At 29.9% G+C, this 17,835-nt stretch overlaps 2 protein-coding genes across 9 annotated transcripts; one reads left to right on the top strand and one right to left on the bottom strand.

Annotated features, from left to right (window-relative positions):
• Window positions 1-236: 236 nt before the first annotated feature.
• LOC149876328 (uncharacterized) lies at window positions 237-17,009 on the top strand. Of its 8 annotated transcripts, none has more exons than XM_090075520.1 (14): window positions 237-377; window positions 487-548; window positions 1,000-1,067; window positions 1,282-1,327; window positions 1,442-1,557; window positions 3,953-3,975; window positions 12,004-12,110; window positions 12,246-12,332; window positions 12,566-12,640; window positions 12,727-12,795; window positions 12,913-12,957; window positions 13,304-13,386; window positions 16,179-16,255; window positions 16,330-17,009. In XM_090075520.1, exons 1-14 carry the CDS (start codon window positions 371-373, stop codon window positions 16,407-16,409), a joined length of 945 nt encoding a protein of 314 aa, XP_089931646.1. In that variant the 5' UTR covers window positions 237-370; the 3' UTR covers window positions 16,410-17,009. The 8 variants fall into 8 exon arrangements, 4 of the variants coding, with proteins under 4 accessions (XP_089931646.1, XP_089931650.1, XP_089931649.1 ...); XM_090075523.1 differs by having other exon boundaries at window positions 304-377; window positions 1,290-1,327; XM_090075522.1 differs by having other exon boundaries at window positions 306-548; window positions 1,290-1,327.
• On the bottom strand, window positions 6,551-8,034 carry LOC149876329 (beta-1,3-galactosyltransferase 1-like). The gene is made up of 2 exons (XM_090075519.1): window positions 7,010-8,034; window positions 6,551-6,874 (listed from the first exon to the last, which is right to left on the bottom strand). The coding sequence occupies exons 1-2, from the start codon at window positions 7,914-7,916 to the stop codon at window positions 6,669-6,671; spliced, it is 1,113 nt and encodes a 370-aa protein (XP_089931645.1). The 5' UTR covers window positions 7,917-8,034; the 3' UTR covers window positions 6,551-6,668.
• Window positions 17,010-17,835: the final 826 nt, after the last annotated feature.

The raw sequence follows: 17,835 nt of genomic DNA, 5'->3' as shown, positions 1-17,835 counted from the left end.
CTGCTACAAAAATATCTTCGCGATTTAATAAAAACCACAAAAATCTTCGCGGTTATAAAGGATAACCATAAATTCTTAATTACGCACATCTTGGATTGTTAAACAACGACAAAATTGCATGAATTACTGGAAAAATAATTAAAATTTTAGCATTAACTTTGACTTGTTTTACGTGAATACGAGAAAGTTCGTGTAAATACAAATTCGTATCGCAAAAAAAAAAAAAAAATTGATTCGCTAACCAAACTCATTTTTGTTTGTTTTTTTTTAGTGAAAACTAACCTTAAAAAAAATAATTAAAACAAAAAAACTGGAATTGGATTTAAAATTGAGATACCCATACCTCTCTTTATTTTGCAAGTTTTAAAAAATGCAATGTATGTTAAAACACTTTAAATAAGGGGTAGTTTTGATAGGGATATATTAATATCCTGCCATGCAAATTCTCACCACTCCAGATTTTTAACATTTTGATTTGTGTTGTAGCTCCTATTGTTTTTGATGGAGGCTTTTCTTCAGAGTTAATAAAAACGTTCCCAGAAATTAACGTGAGTAGACACAATTAACTATAAAATGTGGTCTAAATTTGTATGAAAAAGTGTTGCTCTTTAAATAATCTCTATTAAATTGTGTATTTTATGTGATAATAATGACAACTCTTAGTCAACCTATCACCTATTCTGACAATAAATCTGATCGCATCGCAATCCTATTTTTTTTTTTTTTTTTTGTTTTGTTTTGTTTTTTTACTTACACCCTATAGTGAGTCTTGTTAAGAAAGAAAAATCTTTCTATCTTGATAATGAAATAGTAAAGCAGTGAACCATAATATATTTTTTTATTATCTGCCCCATTTTTTACAAATACTTGATGTGTTTATACTTGAATGTTAGAAACTTTTAGAATTTATTCTTAAAACTCAATTTAATTTAATTAAAAACTGTTGAAATAAAATGATTGTTTTTTCTACTTATTAAAAAATGTATTTTCAATAATCAGGGTAATCCATTATGGAGTGCAAGTATGATCTTACAAAACCATGAAACAATTTTACAAGTTCATAAAAGGTAGATATCAACTCTTATTTTAAAATATTATATGCATGTAAAATTCAAAATTTATTGACAATTTCAAAATAAAATGTTCCCTATGATAATATTCATAATATTGTTTTAAATAAAAACTTTGTTTGGAAATATGTGATATCAAGCAATAGATAATGGTTGTTATAAAAAAACTGATAATAAATAATGTTATTTAATTTGCTTCATACAACAACAGTTTTTTAGAAGCTGGTGCTGATGCAGTTTTGTCATCAACTTACCAGGTATGCTTACAAATATTTTAAGCGTGTTTAATCAAATTTATCTACACTTTTTAAAAATGATTATTCAGTTGTAAAAAAAAATATATTTTAGACATTTTTATGTAAATTTTTCAGGCAAGTGTTACTGGTTTTCAGAAATACTTGGGTTGTTCTATTGCAGAATCAGAATCCTTAATTTTCAAGGGTGGGGAACTGGTTCTGCAAGCAGTTGAAGAATTTTGGGAAAACTGGTAAAAATAGCTTTGTCATTTATCTCTTATACAGTTTGCTAGCATGTATTTTATATATATATATATATATATATATATATATATATATATATATATATATATATATATATATATATATATATATATATATAGAGAGAGAGAGAGAGAGAGAGAGAGAGAGAGAGAGAGAGAGAGCATATGTAAAATCCTAAAATGTTTTGAAACCACATAAAAACTCAGTATAAAGAACAGGCTGCAGAAAGTGAATGTTTAGCAAAATATAATTTTAAAGTTTGAAAACTGGCTGTGAAACAGAGATGAACAAAGAACTGATATTATTTTCCAACATATTATTCAAATGACATTATCCAGCTGTATGTCTGTTACAGAGCTTTTACTTATGTTTTTTATTGATTGATATAAATGAATTTTTACTCATTACCTTAAGGCTATTTCCTTTTTTTTTACTAGAAAATTAGCATATTGTTTTTCAGATACACTAAAGTAAACAAGAATTACACAAACACATAACAGTGATAAATATACAAAGTCCGAGAATCAAAGTAAAAAAGGAATGGAGGAGGATTAAGTTCCTATTTCATTCTGTAAAATTTTTGGGTGAAAAGCAACCTTATGTCTGTTGAATGATAATATATGGTTATGAAAGTAATTTTTTATTTTAGAAGTTTATTTGGATTCCAGCTTTTTTACATAAAAATTTTAGAATTCTTTCATGGCATTCTTTTTACAGTGCTTACTCTTGTAAAATGGCAAAGTCATTAGCATTGGATTAAGGTGAATGATTTTTGAGAGAAGCATTTAATGCCGTTGTCTTGGCTTATATTTAAGTGGTCAATAAGCAAAATAACCACACCAAAATATATAATATAGGTGCTCTTTATAAATTTATAGTATTCTTTTGAAATACAGAAATACAGTCTGCATATGTTCTTGAAGAAAAAAAAAAAAACGTAAAAAGAATCAAATAATTGATTACATAGTTTGGTAGCTAATGGTTTTGTTAGCCAGCCTATTGTGTTTTTCTCTTTAGCCTATAGGAATGAGTTTTATTCAAAATAAAAGTTTTCAAATTGATTGCTTTCGCCGCCTAGATTTCTTCTATCATAGATAAGGGGAATCCTCTTGTAAAAATTCAAGACTATAAAATACTGTTTACAGGTGGCATAACATCAAGCATGTTCAAAAAAAGTTACTATAACAAATCAGCAATTTGCTGCGTATTAATATGTTTTAAAGAAAATAGCTTAGCTTATGATATGCAATATATTTAGTACCCTTCAAATATTACTAAAATAAGTCATTGCAGAGTTTTTCAAAAATGATTAAATTCATGGGAACAGGAAACTCCAGACAGTAATTTTCCACAAACTGAATTAGGTAATGTTTTAATGCATATTGGTTTATGATAACAAAATTAAAGTACTGTATCAGTGGCATCCCATGTTCAGCAGCATAATTGATAACCTTTAAATCCTATACTCTCCGACAATTGATGTTGTACTTTGCCTTGCTGGACAAGTTCCTCTGATCCTGTAAGTAATCTACTTATTGGTCCTTTTTGAAAAAGTTCTTAAAGTGCTAACTAGCATACCATATAGTAGTTACTGTTAAAACTTAATTTATACTAAATACTTAAAAGTATCTATATTTCAAATGGCTTGAACTAACAACATCACTAAAAACAAAGAATATATATTAAGTGATTAAATTCTAGTACATAAATAGGTAAATATTCCAGTCCAAACACTGCAGTTAGGTTGTTGCTATTAAATCATTTTTCATATATGCAAGTTTAAGATGACTTATGATGTGTTGGACATTATTTAACATAAAAAGTGTAAGTAAAGTGTCCATTATATTTAGTATGGATATCCTACCAATTTATGTTCAAATAAAGGCCTAAAAGACTTAAAAATTTTTTCTTAAATTTAATCGAAGATATTGGGCGGGTTATAGCGACCCATACTCGTATTTAGAATTTTTCCATTAGTTTAACTTACTAAATATTTACAGATTATTGATGCTAAAAAGTTTTATAAAACTTCTCCAGTGACCGGCTTCTCAACTGCTCAGTAGCAGATATCGAAGTTCTGTGGGCTGTCCTTTGTTGTGTGTGACTACAAACCTGTTTGTCGGTTCTTAAAAGTTATATTTATATAAAAAGAGGCGAACAGTTGTATATGTAAAGTTATGTTTAAATAATTTCAATTAAAGCATAGAAATTTTTTAATGGTTTTTCCTTTCATAATTGAAATGATGCCTCGTTTTTATACGGTTTGAATGATGGTGATGATTACAATTTAAATAACACTGTGGGAGCAATAGCATCTAGTTAAAACTTTTTTTTTTTCTTTTTTTTTAAATTTTTTTCGATTCTCTTTCTTTAAATCTTTAGGAAAAAAAAAGATCAAGAATTTGGTAAAAACTTTTTCTTTTTTAATTTATTTATTATTTCATCTACTTAAATTGAGTTTTTAAAATAAAAACTCTTGAGGAATCAAATTTAGTGAGCAACCCATTACATAGATTTTCCATTTCGCTTTTACTTAAACAGAATCTAGATGACTGGACAGTATTCGCTTTTATTTTGCTAATTTTCAAATCATTGTAAATAGAATTAAGGTGTTTCTACATTGTGGCAGGATTTTGTTTTTGTATTATGTTTTTAAGTGCTGTACTGTCTTTTAAATGAATTGGTTTAAGGATAGTTTGGTTGGGTTTTGCTAAAGATGTTAGAATGTAAATTAAGGTGTGTCAAAAAAAAGGTCTTTGTTTTATTTTATTTTGAAGGAAGCCTGTTTTTGTTTCACTTGCTGTGATGTTGGTTTAGATGTTTTCGACCACACTATCAATTTCGGCTTTTAAATTAGCCGAAGTTATGCCGAAGCCAAACGATCTATTTATCAAAATATTTTTCTTTTCTCTTTGTTGAGTAAAAATAAAACAGAAAATCGCAAAATTATGTCCATTCGTTAACTTGCGATTCATGAAATTTTTAATAATAAGCTCAAAGATCTGTCTCATGTCTTTGATCGTGTTTCGTGTTTTTGATCGTGTTTCGTGTTTTTGAAGATAATGTGTTCTACGGAATAATTGTTATCCACGAATTTTTCACAAATGTTTTACGTATTTTTGTTTCAATGGTTTAATATGATTTTAAAAAAAGACGTTGGTTTATAAAAAATCTCTTTTGCCGATGTTTTGAACAAACAATTAGCACCAGATTTACTGCGGATAGGGTCAATCGCCACTCCAAAAAGGCTGATGAAAAAAAAAAAGAAAAGAAAAGAAAGGGGGGGATAATAAGGAGAAAGAAACAAACCATTATAAATATCAAATTATATTTTTTTTTTTTTAAATATATATAATTAAAATAGATGATTTACTCTGAACATGTTTAAGAACTCTTATATATGGATATGAAGAAGAGTTTTCTCATCAAATCCTACACAAAAACAATCCCCCCCCCCCCTTCCCTTTCCCACATTGATCCTTAATTTATTGTGTTAAATGATGGCTGTATTTAATATGATTAAAGCAATAGCAAAACAAAACAAAAAAAATAAATAATCTTTAAGACGTTGACCAACCTCACATCAATCTCACACCAACCACAATTTGGTGATCGATCACCAGGAGAATCTACTGACCTTAATCATTTTCAATCCTGATTAATTAGGAAAAAGCAAGTTGTTATTTTAATTACACCATTTTTAGATAATTTTAAATCTTTTCTGAAGACAAAACATTCTAAGAGTGAATGAAGCCTACATAGGTACAATTCAAACATGAGATAATATGCAATGTGCAAAAGCTACTAAAGATATAAGGAATATCAACAAGTAGCTTTCACAAATAGTGGGCCTCTATAATGGTGTTGGAACATGCATTAGAGACTGCAGAAGAGCCTGGTTAACCAGCATAACATGTTAAGCTACCTGCTATTGCAATTGGGTCTCCAACTTCAATCAAAAGCTAACTTGTACTTCAAAGTATTAAAAATACAGGAGAGAAATTCAAGTTGACTTTTGATGAATGAACATCCAATTAAAAAATTATTTACCTGAATTTTAATTCCCAACATTGTATACAATTCTAAAATTTCAGACTAGCCAGGCTTCATGAATTTCCTATAGGGAACTGTTTCAAACTTCATAAAGAGAGGCTTTGACTGTTTGATTTAAATCTACTTGAAGATTAGTTAAATTTTCTAACTTGAAAACAGCAACATTGTTTTGCCGATCCAATAAATCTCGCCTCTCAGGCGTTTGCACAACAAACCTCGATTTAGACAATTAAAATTACTGCAACTCAGATGATGGATCTACTGGACATGAAATTGTCAATTGGAATCTAACCGAGAAACTGAATACATAAGCACAAGAGTTTTTTTCTAAAAGTCGATACAAAAATTGCACCAAAGACAAACACTATGAAATGCTTTGTTGTAAAAAATATCTAATTTTGAAATGGAGGTACCATTTTGAAAGTTGTCAACGTGATTTAAATTCAAGACCTTTTTTAGTAGTATAAAAATCAAGACCTTTTTTAGTAGTATAAAAATCTACCACAAAAATCAGGTCATCTCTAAATGACGAAAGTTTAGAGATCTTTGTTCTTTTCCAAGATGACATTTTAAAGGGAAAAAAAATTAACCTTTTCAAGTATTTTATTTTTTACTCATGCGTTTTAAACCTCGTTTCACGTTTTTTTTTTTTTTTTTTTTTGAAGTTCGAATGTTTGTACTTCATAGTTTATATTTTTTGTTTTTGGTCTTTTTTGTTATTTTTTTGTTTTGTTTTGTTAAGTTTGTGAAAAGAACTCAGACGAATTAGATCCTGAATTTTTAAAATCTTAAGATAAAGTTCCTGTGGTGTTCTTAAGTGGATAGTAGATAGGGGCTATTTCTTCATATGGTCAGGCCGTATTGGTTTCTGGCACTGGTATACCGCTACTGGATTATGTTGCTGCAAATGGAAGCACTACAATACAATGAATTTTTGTAATTCTATTTGCTTAATGGTAAAAACTTAAAAAAGACTCCAAACGTTTTTAAAGTGTTAAACAAGTTGAATATAAAATAAAAATGAAATCTTTTTTATCATCCTTCTTTATGATAATAATGAAATATTTTTGTAGTATCTTTCACTCTCCAGTTCAGGATCTCGAGGTAGTTTTCCGTTGTCAATCATTGATCTTTTTAGCAGAAATTTTATGCAGTCAGGATCTTTAGATGGATGTGAAACTTTGACATCTTTTTTATACTCACACCATCTGTTCCACATATAAAATCCATCTGTCATTTTTGCAACTATTCCTAAAAAAGCAAACACACATGTATATACACATGCATATATATACATATACATTTATAATACATTTATATATATATAGACATATGCGTGTATATGTTAATATTATAATATTAATATAAAGTTATTATGTAAAATACCTGCTTTGAATGCCACTTCACCGATATGCGCATCATCGATTTTTAAAACCTTTTCTAAATCGAATATTGGAATAACTTTGTAAACACTTGAATTTGTAAAAATAAATCCTCCACCAGAGCAGTAAGGATCGTAGTGGTCTTTTTCATGTTCTTCTTTTGTTAATTTGTATCGACCATTTCGCTCCACCGGTTGTCCGGCCATGCTTTGTCCGAAATAGCCATCGGCTAATGTGTTTTTGTTTATAAAATCGATCACATTATCTATATTTACAAAGGTATCATCGTCACCTTTCAAAACCGCTTTAAATTTCATGTTATGCTTTGCCCAAATTAGTCCAATGATGACTTTTTTAGCGAGTAAATAGAAATCCTCTGGTATATCCAGAGAAATAATATCCTTTGATACTTTTGCCTCTTCCGCTATTTGGATCATGGATTTCGCTACTTTGACCTTCCCTGTCACAAAAACGATTTTGTATTTATCTGCTGTATTCCACATGCTAGAATTTCCCCATGACTCTCTTATTCTTTTCCTTCGGTCTCCATGATCTACAAATGATGAAATTAAGATAAGCACTGTGTATAATGCATTAGCGTCTTTCTCGATTGTGTCAAACGTTATATGAGAAAGAGCTTCGCTTTCCTTCATAGGATTTTCATGTGATGCCACATCTGTAAATTTATCGGAAGATTCTGTATTAAATGAAAATTCAGTCATCGACTGGGTCGTATTAGTTGCAAGACTTTTTATAGGCAGTAACTGCTCTGTGCTATAAATAATATAGTTCCCCTTTAAATGCTTTTCGTTCAATTCAATGGTAAGATATAGTACTCCGAATATTGCTAAAAGTGCGGTGATGCAGCTTATCTTTTTTGAGTAGAATCTTTTGCTCAGTATTCTCTTCATCGTGAATACTTTTTCCTCGAAACAAAATTGCTACATAAAAAAATATTGCTTGGAACTAATTGAACTCTTTCTAATTTTTTGTGATACTATACCTGTAAAATATGTGTTGATAAAGTTTATATTTATATATATATATATATATATATATATATATATATATATATATATATATATATATATATATATATATATATATATATATATATATATATAGTTTACATGAAGATGTAAGTTTATATACACTTCATATTTTAAATTTTTATTTTATCTACAAGTTTCAAAAAGCTACATTCGCAAATAAACCTGTAAATATACAATCCCAAATATTATATGAAACATTTTTAAAACAACGTTAAACGTGTAAAATTTTCGCTTATCAGTTGTTTCAGAAAATTGTTTTTTTTTTTTTTGACGCGAGGAGATTATTTCTATTGTTTGTAATAAATTCATGAGTAACCCGCCTCATAATTAGTTTTTAACTATTATGGGGTTTACCCACAGCGAATGCTGAATGAGTAATTTTATTGATCGATTGTCAATAAATAAGGTATTAGGTAAAATGGTATTACGTTTAGATTATTTTCAAAATAACATTCAGTCTGGCCTTTTAGATTCCGCCATTATTGAAGATTGCTTTTTTATTGCAAGTGAACAATTTTATCCACATTAATCCAGATTCATTTTTAAAATGCGTTTAAAAGAAAATATAAACAGATGTGAACTCGAAATATATTGGCGCGCGGCCATTAATTTGCGGTTTTTAAGTATTTAAAAGACTTTTTTTTTTATTTGCTTCGAAAACGTCGAGAATAGAAAGCACGATCGAATTTAATTAAACATCGCTTTAATTAAATAATTCAATTGGTATTTTGTTCGAATTTTAATTCGAGCTATAGAATTGTTTTATTTATTGTCCAATCAAATCATAAATGCTGCTCATAGAATTGTTTGGCATTAAAGCAAAGTGTTTATTGGCTAAAAAAAAGTTCTTGGTTAAAGATTTATTTCTATAGTTTTAGGAAAGCTAGGTACTATTCAACATTCGCACCCGTATTTTATTGCAAATTATGAGAGATTGTCTTTCATAACGAAGAAAAAATATTAAAAAAATGTAAAAAAAAAAAAAAAAAAAAAAACATTTTGACTCTTACCGAAACGCTGATATTAGCGAATTTTTTCAAAAGGCTAAGAAATTTAAAAAAAGCAACATGACTATTTGAGTTAAAGGACTGGGTTTTTATGGCTTCGCTGTAAGCATGGAATTCTCGAAACTATTTTTGTTTCGATACGTTACGAAACGAGACTCGTAACGGAACTCTTCTCGAAATGTGTTTGAGTTACGAGAGTAAAGTATTTAAACTTTCGGGAAATTTATTTCGATCGGGTCCCGGTTGTTACGAGAATCATTACGAGAATGGTTTCGAGTTTCCCGAAACTCATTTTTCCCAAATTTTCATTGTCTCATTACGAGAATTATTTGTGTTTCGGGATATTTCGAGTTATTTCGAGTTCCAGAAATGATTTGCAAAAAATTTGATTAACCAGTAAATCAGTTGAAGTACACATTTTTAGGACATTTGACGAGCGCTACAGTTGATTTTTGTTTTCTTTTTTTAAAAAACACAATTAAAGGTTGAAAATATCAATTTAAAGTCTTTTATTATATTACTTATCAAGACTAAGGTTAGGACTATTGTAATTGTAATTGTAAAAATTAAATACAATTACACATTACAAAACAATAATTTTGTATTGTAATATTACAGAAACAATAACAAAATTTTACTTTGGTATTGTATTGTTGTGATGAAAAACAATTACAATAAGTATTGTATTGTTTTTCTTCTAACAATGCAATAAAATTCGAGAACTATTGTATTGTTTTAATGAAATAAAATTACAATAAAAATTGTATTGTTTTGATGAAAACAATTACAATAACTATTGTAGTGTATTAAATTACATTAAAGTAGAAAAGCTAACCTATTTTAACGTATTTATATTCATCTCTTAACGTATTTATATTCATCAGTTTTTTGTTAATTTTTTAAAAAGTAAATGTACTATGTATAATTTAAATAATGTAATTTTTTAAAATTTTATTACACTGTTTCAATGGTCGAGCGGTCTGAGGTATGTGCCCCGTTATTAGAAAGTCGTGAGTTCGATCCCGAACAATCTATGACGTTTCGCGATTTGACTATTTCTTTAACTTCATCGCTTCTTCAAACTACGTCACATTGCAAAAGCAAACCATCCTCAAAGCAAATTATGACCATTGAAACATTTTTTATTATTATTTTTTTTATTTTCTCGATATGTATCGAAATTCAGCTGTCGCGCTCGTCAAATGTCCTAAAAATGCGTACTTCACCTGATTAACTGGTTAATCAAATTTTTTGCAAATCATTTCTGGAACTCAAAATAACTCGAAATAACCCGAAATATCCCGAAACACAAATAATTCTCGTAATGAGACAATGAAAATTTGGGGAAAATAAGTTTCGGGAAACTCGAAACCATTCTCGTAATGATTCTCGTAACAACCGGGAATTTCCCGTAACGTAATGAAATGTTACGAGAAATTAGTTGATTTTTCGAAATCGCTCTCGTAACTGATCGAAACCTCTCGTATCGTAACGTAACAATTTTCTCGATTGATTTTTCCCGAAACGTTTCGAGAATCCCTAGCTTACTTCGCTGTTATATAATTTCGCATCAATTAACGAGTATTCAAAACTGGGAATCGTCATTATGTTATACATCACGTGCTGAGGTGAGGAAGAGGTTTCATGTTTTTGGGATGATTTGTAATGGGAAGAACACAAATTAAATTTATTAACGCAACAGTTTTTTTAATTATTTCATAAAACTATGGAGGCAAAAAAACGGTACAACAATTGTTGTAAAAATTGAAAATATTTATAAATAGTTGAAGAAAAACTAGAAATCATCTCCTATTCGTTAAAACCAACGATTCTAGCATCATGTGCATTATGTGAAAATAAAATTTTTTCTAATCTTCAAGAGAAAAATCCGGAGATGCTCATTGCGGTCGAGAGAATCCTACTTCATCGTCATACCTGATTGTATTCTGCCACCACCGATCCTTCTCTCGTTGCGTTTAGGAAGAATTTAGATTCCAACGCATCGGACCATAAAAATTACAAGTTCTCATTCTTTTTTTGCTGAACGAGTTAGATGATTATACCTCACATCTGACAGTGATGCATACGGTCCTACCTTTAGATCTCTTTTGTCTTTTTGTGCAGTTTCAGAATCACTGCTGCAAGAGTTGCTGCATTCCCTTTACATCTAAAGTGCTGCTGAATAAGTATTTGGTTCTTTGTCTGCAATCGATGTCATCTTGTAATTTAAATCTGGAGCAGCACCCGATCAGGCATAGGCCAGTTCGTTTAGCAGCACGTTGTTAGTTTGAGCTTACAGAAACCAGTTTAATAGATGAAGATCAATTAGATTTGTCTGATGTTCACACGCTGAATGAACTCTTATACCCACCTTGAATAGACGCCGAATAAAAGAGATAGCTTAACATTATATAATGAAATTACAAAAGTAATTAAAATGTTAATGAAATTTGTAAAAATCTCTTTCCTTAAAATCTAAAAAATGACAATTTTTTAACATGAAAACACGTTTAAGTCCATATTTGTAAGGCAAATTGTATTAGCTGATTTAAATAAGATAGAAGCGTGACATTGCTATAAATTTACCGAATGCTTTTACATTAATCTTCCCATGAATACTATAATGAATTAAATTTAAACTTAGTATTAAAATATTTTGAGACTTTGACTTCTTAGTAGAGGCTTTTTTTTTTTTTTTTTTTTTCTCATCTTTTTTTAACGTTATCTGGACCAGCGTGCCTTGTACTCTTGTGGTCGTTTTTCATAAAAATTTGGGAAGATACTCGTTTTAGGTGATAAAATTGTTATAGTAGATCTAGAATGGACTCTGTTTGGAATGGAAAATGTCTAAAATGACTCTGTTTAGAGTGAAATCTGAATCTTTTTCTTTTAATTTTTTGTAAAAGTTTTTCATTTTGAACTGTTTTGATGTTTTTCAGTTTTTCGAAGAAAACCACTAGCTTGTGCATCACTAGGTCCATACGGTGCTTGTTTGGGAGATGGATCTGAGTATTCTGGACACTATGTTGAAACTGTCTCCAAAGAGGCAAGTTGTTTGCCTTAATGATTTTCCAAAAGAAAATTGATATTAATCAAGCATTTACATAATATGAAATAATTGTTTGTTTTTTTTAATAAGCAAATGTTAACATAAGTTGATGTATTTTAAACTTTTCTTAAGGAATTGATAATTTGGCACAAACAAAGGCTAAGAGTTTTAGCAGAGCAAGATCTTAGTTACTTCATCTTCGAAACTATACCTGCTTTGGTACATCTTTATTTTAAAATTACTCTGAAAAGAAAATTGTTTGATGAAGAAAATCATAAATTAGTTTTTCTATTTTATTAAATGACAATATAAAAGTCAATCAATCAAACTAACTAAGCAGTAGTTAAAAAACGTTTGGTTTTCTTAACAATAATGTGAGACAATTTTAGTAACTGCACTTCTGTATCTACTGCGACATCCATCGGAATTATTGAATGTTTGCTTAAATTCAGAGCGAAGCAAAAGCAATTATTGAGTTAATTAGAGAATATCCAAACTTACAGTTTGCTCTCACTTTTTCATGTAAGGTATAAATTCTGTTATTAATTTGTTTTCTTCTTAGTTTTTCTCTATGTAGAGTTTCATTTTTAGTTTGGTTTGTGTTTAACAACAGGATGGCGTGCATTTAAATCATGGTGAAGATTTATCGAATGCTATTAAGTTAGTAAACAGAAGTGACCAGGTAAATTACTTATAAAAGTGTTTTTGGTAGGTTATTGCAGTGTTGGCGCCACTTCTCCATTCTAGATTGAAGCAAGATAATTTAGAAATGAGAAATACAACGCTTTTTTTTTTGTAGGTCGTTGCAGTGGGCGTTAACTGCACTTCTCCGCTTTATATTGAAGTAAGAGATATTAAAATTATGAGGTGCAATACTGATCAGTCAATGATTTTAAAATAGACATAAAGTTCTTTGCAAATGCATTAGAAGGACTACGTTTTAGTAACTCTTCTTATTATTTATTGCATTTTTCAGAAAGTGAACTTTAATGTGCTTTATTCAAGCGGCTTTTTAAAAAAGTTTTTTTTTTTAATTTAGCATATTTAGTTCTTTAATGCATATAAATAGAATGTATTTATTTATACAATTTTAAGTCATGTGTTCATCTTTTTATGCTACAATACATTTGAGAAACTGACCTTCTAAATATCCTGTTTCTTTGAAATTGATTTCTATTTTTTTGTTATAGTCCCTTCTTCATAGCATCAAAGGAATCACCACGAAGAGTATTTTTGTGAAGCCCAACAGCGGTGAAGTGTGGAAAAAGAGAGAGTAAGGAAAGTTCTAATAAAAAACGAAAAAAACTCATCTTAATTTGAATTGCAAGTGAAATGTAGTAAATCAACCACGCTGTATTTGAGTTAATCAACCACACTGTACAGCTATTCACGAAAGTTTAAACGGTTGCAGAATTTTCAAATCTAGTCTTCGGTTTTTCTTGAATAAAATTCTAACGGAAATAGATATCAAAATAATTATTTTTCCAATTTGGTAAATAGGTTATTTGTTAATAGAATAAAAAAAAGTAGGTTTTGACTCAGTACCGTTTACTCAGAAATTTCATTAAAAGGTAGGTGATACAAATTAAGAGGTTTCACAAAAGTTTAAACGATTTTATTTAGGATCAATTATTTGCTAATTAATTGATAAATCCGCTGCGAAATTTAGGATCAATTATTTGCTAATTAATTGATAAATCCGCTGCGAATAATTGAGTAGTTTTTCAATCAAAAAATTCATCACAACATCGTCAGGCAGCTTTTAATTCATTAAAAATCAGCTTAAAATATTGTGAATTTCAAATTAATTTCAATTGCGTGCAAATGGGTCGAAAATCAGTTTCTAGTGACATCAAATGGCAAGTTATTGGTATGGCGTGGACAAAAAATCACACAAACGTTCAAATAGGCAAAATACTTAACATTTCTGAATATTGCGTTAGAAAAACCATCAAAACCTGGGAACTTACCAAGGACGTCTCCGACATGCCGCGTACTGGGAGACCATCCAAACTCAGCAACCGTGACAAAAATGGTATATTCAGAATGAGCAGAGAAAACCCCAGACTCAGCTACAAAAAGCTAGCAAAAATCTTCAATGAGTCAAAAAATAATCCAAAAGTTAGCAGAGAGCTCGTGAGACGAACATTGTCGGACAAAGGTGATGAAGAGTGATGAAGCTAACTTTCAAGTTGTAAACCGCAAGGGAAGAATCTATGTCAAAAGATTTGCAACTGAGAAATATTCAGACAGGTTTTTGCAACATCGTCGACAAGGCGGTGGAGGTTCGGTTGGCATCTGGGGATGTTTTTCTCGCAAAGGTATAGGCTTCTGTGAGCTGTATGAAGGCCGAATTAATCAATACACCTAGAAGAACACATTGGAAACGTGTTTAGTTCCATCAATCAGACACTTGTATGGCAGAAGCAAGCAATTCATCTTTCAACAAGACGGGGCTTCAGCTCATACAGCACACTCAATCAAAAAATATTTTTTGAAAAAAAAGTTCAATGTGATGCCCTGGTGCCCTAGATCACCAGATCTCAACCCAATCGAAAATATTTGGTCTTGGATCGACAATCAACTGACATACCATGAAATTCAATCAACTCAGCATTTAAAGCAACTTTTGAATGAGTACTGGCTGAAGGTACCTCGCGTGATGTGCATGAAATTAGTTGAATCAATGCATAAACGAGTTTATCTTTGCTATAAAAACAAAGGAGGACACTTCAAATATTAATTTGGCTTTTTTTTTTCATTTTTTGTTCGAATGTTGCAATTCGTTTAAACTTTTGTGCTTCTTATTTTTCCTATAAGATTTTTTGTGATAGCTTTTTTCTAACTAAATATTAAAATTTTTATAACATGTTCATATTCATTTTAAAGCTAATTACTTTTTCTTTAATAAATAAAAAAAATTAAGTCGATATCATTTTACAGTTTTTCTTTATTAAACAAAAACCAAACATACTTGATAAAAATTCTGTAATCGTTTAAACTTTCGTGAATAGCTGTATTTTAGTAAATCAAACACGCTGTGTTTTAGTAAATCAACCACGCTGTATTTGAGTTAATCAACCACGCTGTATTTTAGTAAATCAACCACGCTGTATTTTAGTAAATTCTAAATTGTTTAAAACATCTTCCTGTGTATTAAAGAAGCCATGGTTCCAAACCATGTCAACAAGACATTAACAAACCATGGTTCCAAGCCATCTTAACAAGTCATCTTAACAAGCCATGGTAACAAACAGGGCTGTAGAGTCGGTAAGCTGCTGTTCCGACTCCGACTCCTTGATTTTATCATGGACCGACTCCCGACTCCGACTCCTTCATAAGTAACCAATATTTAACTACGAATTTACTGTAGTAAAATGTTAACATTGGCTATTTCATCATCATGATACAAATAATCCAACCACTTAGTGCTCTAAACAGTATTTATTAGAAAATAATTTCTGAACAAACAACTTTTCTGAATTCTTGTTATGCAATAAACTCTAATGTAGTCACTAATAAAATTATGAATTTCTCAAAATCATGTTTGAAACATTGTCAGTTGGACAGAAAGAATTTGTTCTTCTCTAAGTTCATATTCTTGAAGAATCTTTTCCACCAAGACCTGGAGAAATTCGCTGGTGCCCTCCAGTTGTTGCAAACTACAATTCCCATTATGTCTGGATATCCTACAGCTATCAGAGCATCATGGGACTTGTAGTTTTGTAACAACTGAAGGGCTAGAGTTTGATACTTGTGCTTTAGACTGACAGAACATAAAATATTTTAATAAGTAACATCTATAAAATCCATATGAAAATTATAAAACTTTGATAGACTTTTTTTAAGCTGGAGTCGGAGTCGGTACGATTTTTCCGACTCCGACTCCAGCCAAAATGAGCTCCAACTATGACTTCGACTCCGACTCCACAGCCCTGGTAACAAACCATAGTAACAACTCATGTTTGATATTTGTACAATCAGCTTTTTGTTATTTCAATTTCTGCCATTATTTAGAATTATTAAAGTTGCTTAAGTACAATTAATACAATTATTTTTTTGCAGTTGGGTAAAAGATACACCTGTCCAGAAATTATCACATTACCTCCCTACTTGGATACAACTCGGAGCAAATTGGATAGGTGACGTTCAACTTTAAAATTATTTTCACTAGTCTCATCAATTTTAATGCTTTTAACTTTACATTTTTTTTTAGGAGGTTGTTGCAGAGTAACACCAAGCGATATTTCGGAGATGAAGATTACATTGAGAAACATGAGTTTAAATCCATTTTAAGCTTCTCTATTTTTTTTTTTTTTTTTTTTTTTTTTTTTTCAACATCAATATTTTGGAAAGTTGAAGATTTGAAGCTGAGAAATTTGTGTTGAAATGTAATTTAATTTTATTATTTTTATACGTTTCTAAACAATTTCTGCTGGAATTGATCATAAAAATTTCCTTTTGGTTTTTCACTTTTGATTTTTCACTATTTCTAGGACTGCCAATATCCTCTGATACTTTCCAGACTTAAACCATCGATTCTTTTAGTTTTGTTTCTCGATTGCATATAAGTCAACACCCCTTAGGATCCAGACCTTCCGAGATTACTCGTTCTAAAAGCAGCCTCGCCCCAGATTGTTTCGCTTAGATAAATAAAACTTTACTTTTAGTTTTCTTTTTATGAATTTTTACTTCGTTTACAGAATTTACAGATCAAAGCGATATTGCTTTATTCAAAACAATGAATTTTATGAACGTGGCACTAACAAGAATTCTCTGGCGTTAAAAAAATGAATGATTGTTAATCTTTTAATAACATCTCGTTTTATTTTGTTTAGACCTGTAAAATATAGTATAACAAAAAAAAAAGACATAGAAAACTTACATATAAACCACGACCAAGTAATCATAGGCTAAGTGGCGGAAGTGGCAGCGACTGACCATTTCTCAATTCCTCTTTGCATACAATGACATCTTGCAGCTCTCAGTTGCCATAAAACCCGTAACTTATACTAAAATTTTTAGTATAGAAGCTTTGTCATGATTCATCATCATCATCATCATCATCATCATCCAAGACTCTTTCCTATTAAAAACATTTTGAATATTTCCCTTTCCGCTTTTTAAGAGAGAAAAATGGATGACGTGAATTATGTTTTGTTTTCTCAATTTAACAAATCAAACCGTCGTTTATCGATTTTCTGGTGACGAGTCCAGTCTCGAAAGTTATACAATTTGGGAAGAAATGGATGTTTTTGTTCTTCGCGTTTTACTTAAAGCGGATCCGCTCACATAATCTTGTTGGTAAAGGTATTGCTAAAACCAAGTCAATATTTTATGGTAGTTTTAATTTTTTTCCAATAAAAAAAAAAAAAAAAGAAATATTACTGTTAAACGAAATACATTTTTGAATAACTCGATTGGCTCATGGACGTATTAATAGATGGATGTTCAACGCATTGTTTCAAAAAAAAAAAAAGACATGAGTGTTACGGAATTGTTTAGATAACAATAGCGAAACAATAGGTGATAATTGCAAAACATGGGAGGATTTTTATTTGATTCGACGTCAGGAAAAGGTGGTTTCGATTATTCAATAAAAATATTTTAATATATTTTTCTGAGCAGCAATACAGAAAATGAGTATGGCAGAAAACTTCAAAATTAACCAAAAAGATAATTCTTTTTTGCTAGAAAATATTGATAACGAAATTGAAATAAC

Source organism: Hydra viridissima, unplaced genomic scaffold (genome assembly GCF_058129835.1).
Source record: "Hydra viridissima isolate aposymbiotic clone 2 unplaced genomic scaffold, HvirCarnegie_v1 scaffold_22, whole genome shotgun sequence".
NCBI lineage: Eukaryota > Metazoa > Cnidaria > Hydrozoa > Anthoathecata > Hydridae > Hydra > Hydra viridissima.
The sequence above is the reverse complement of the archived record's forward strand: the minus strand, read 5'-3'. Positions and strand labels throughout refer to the sequence as shown.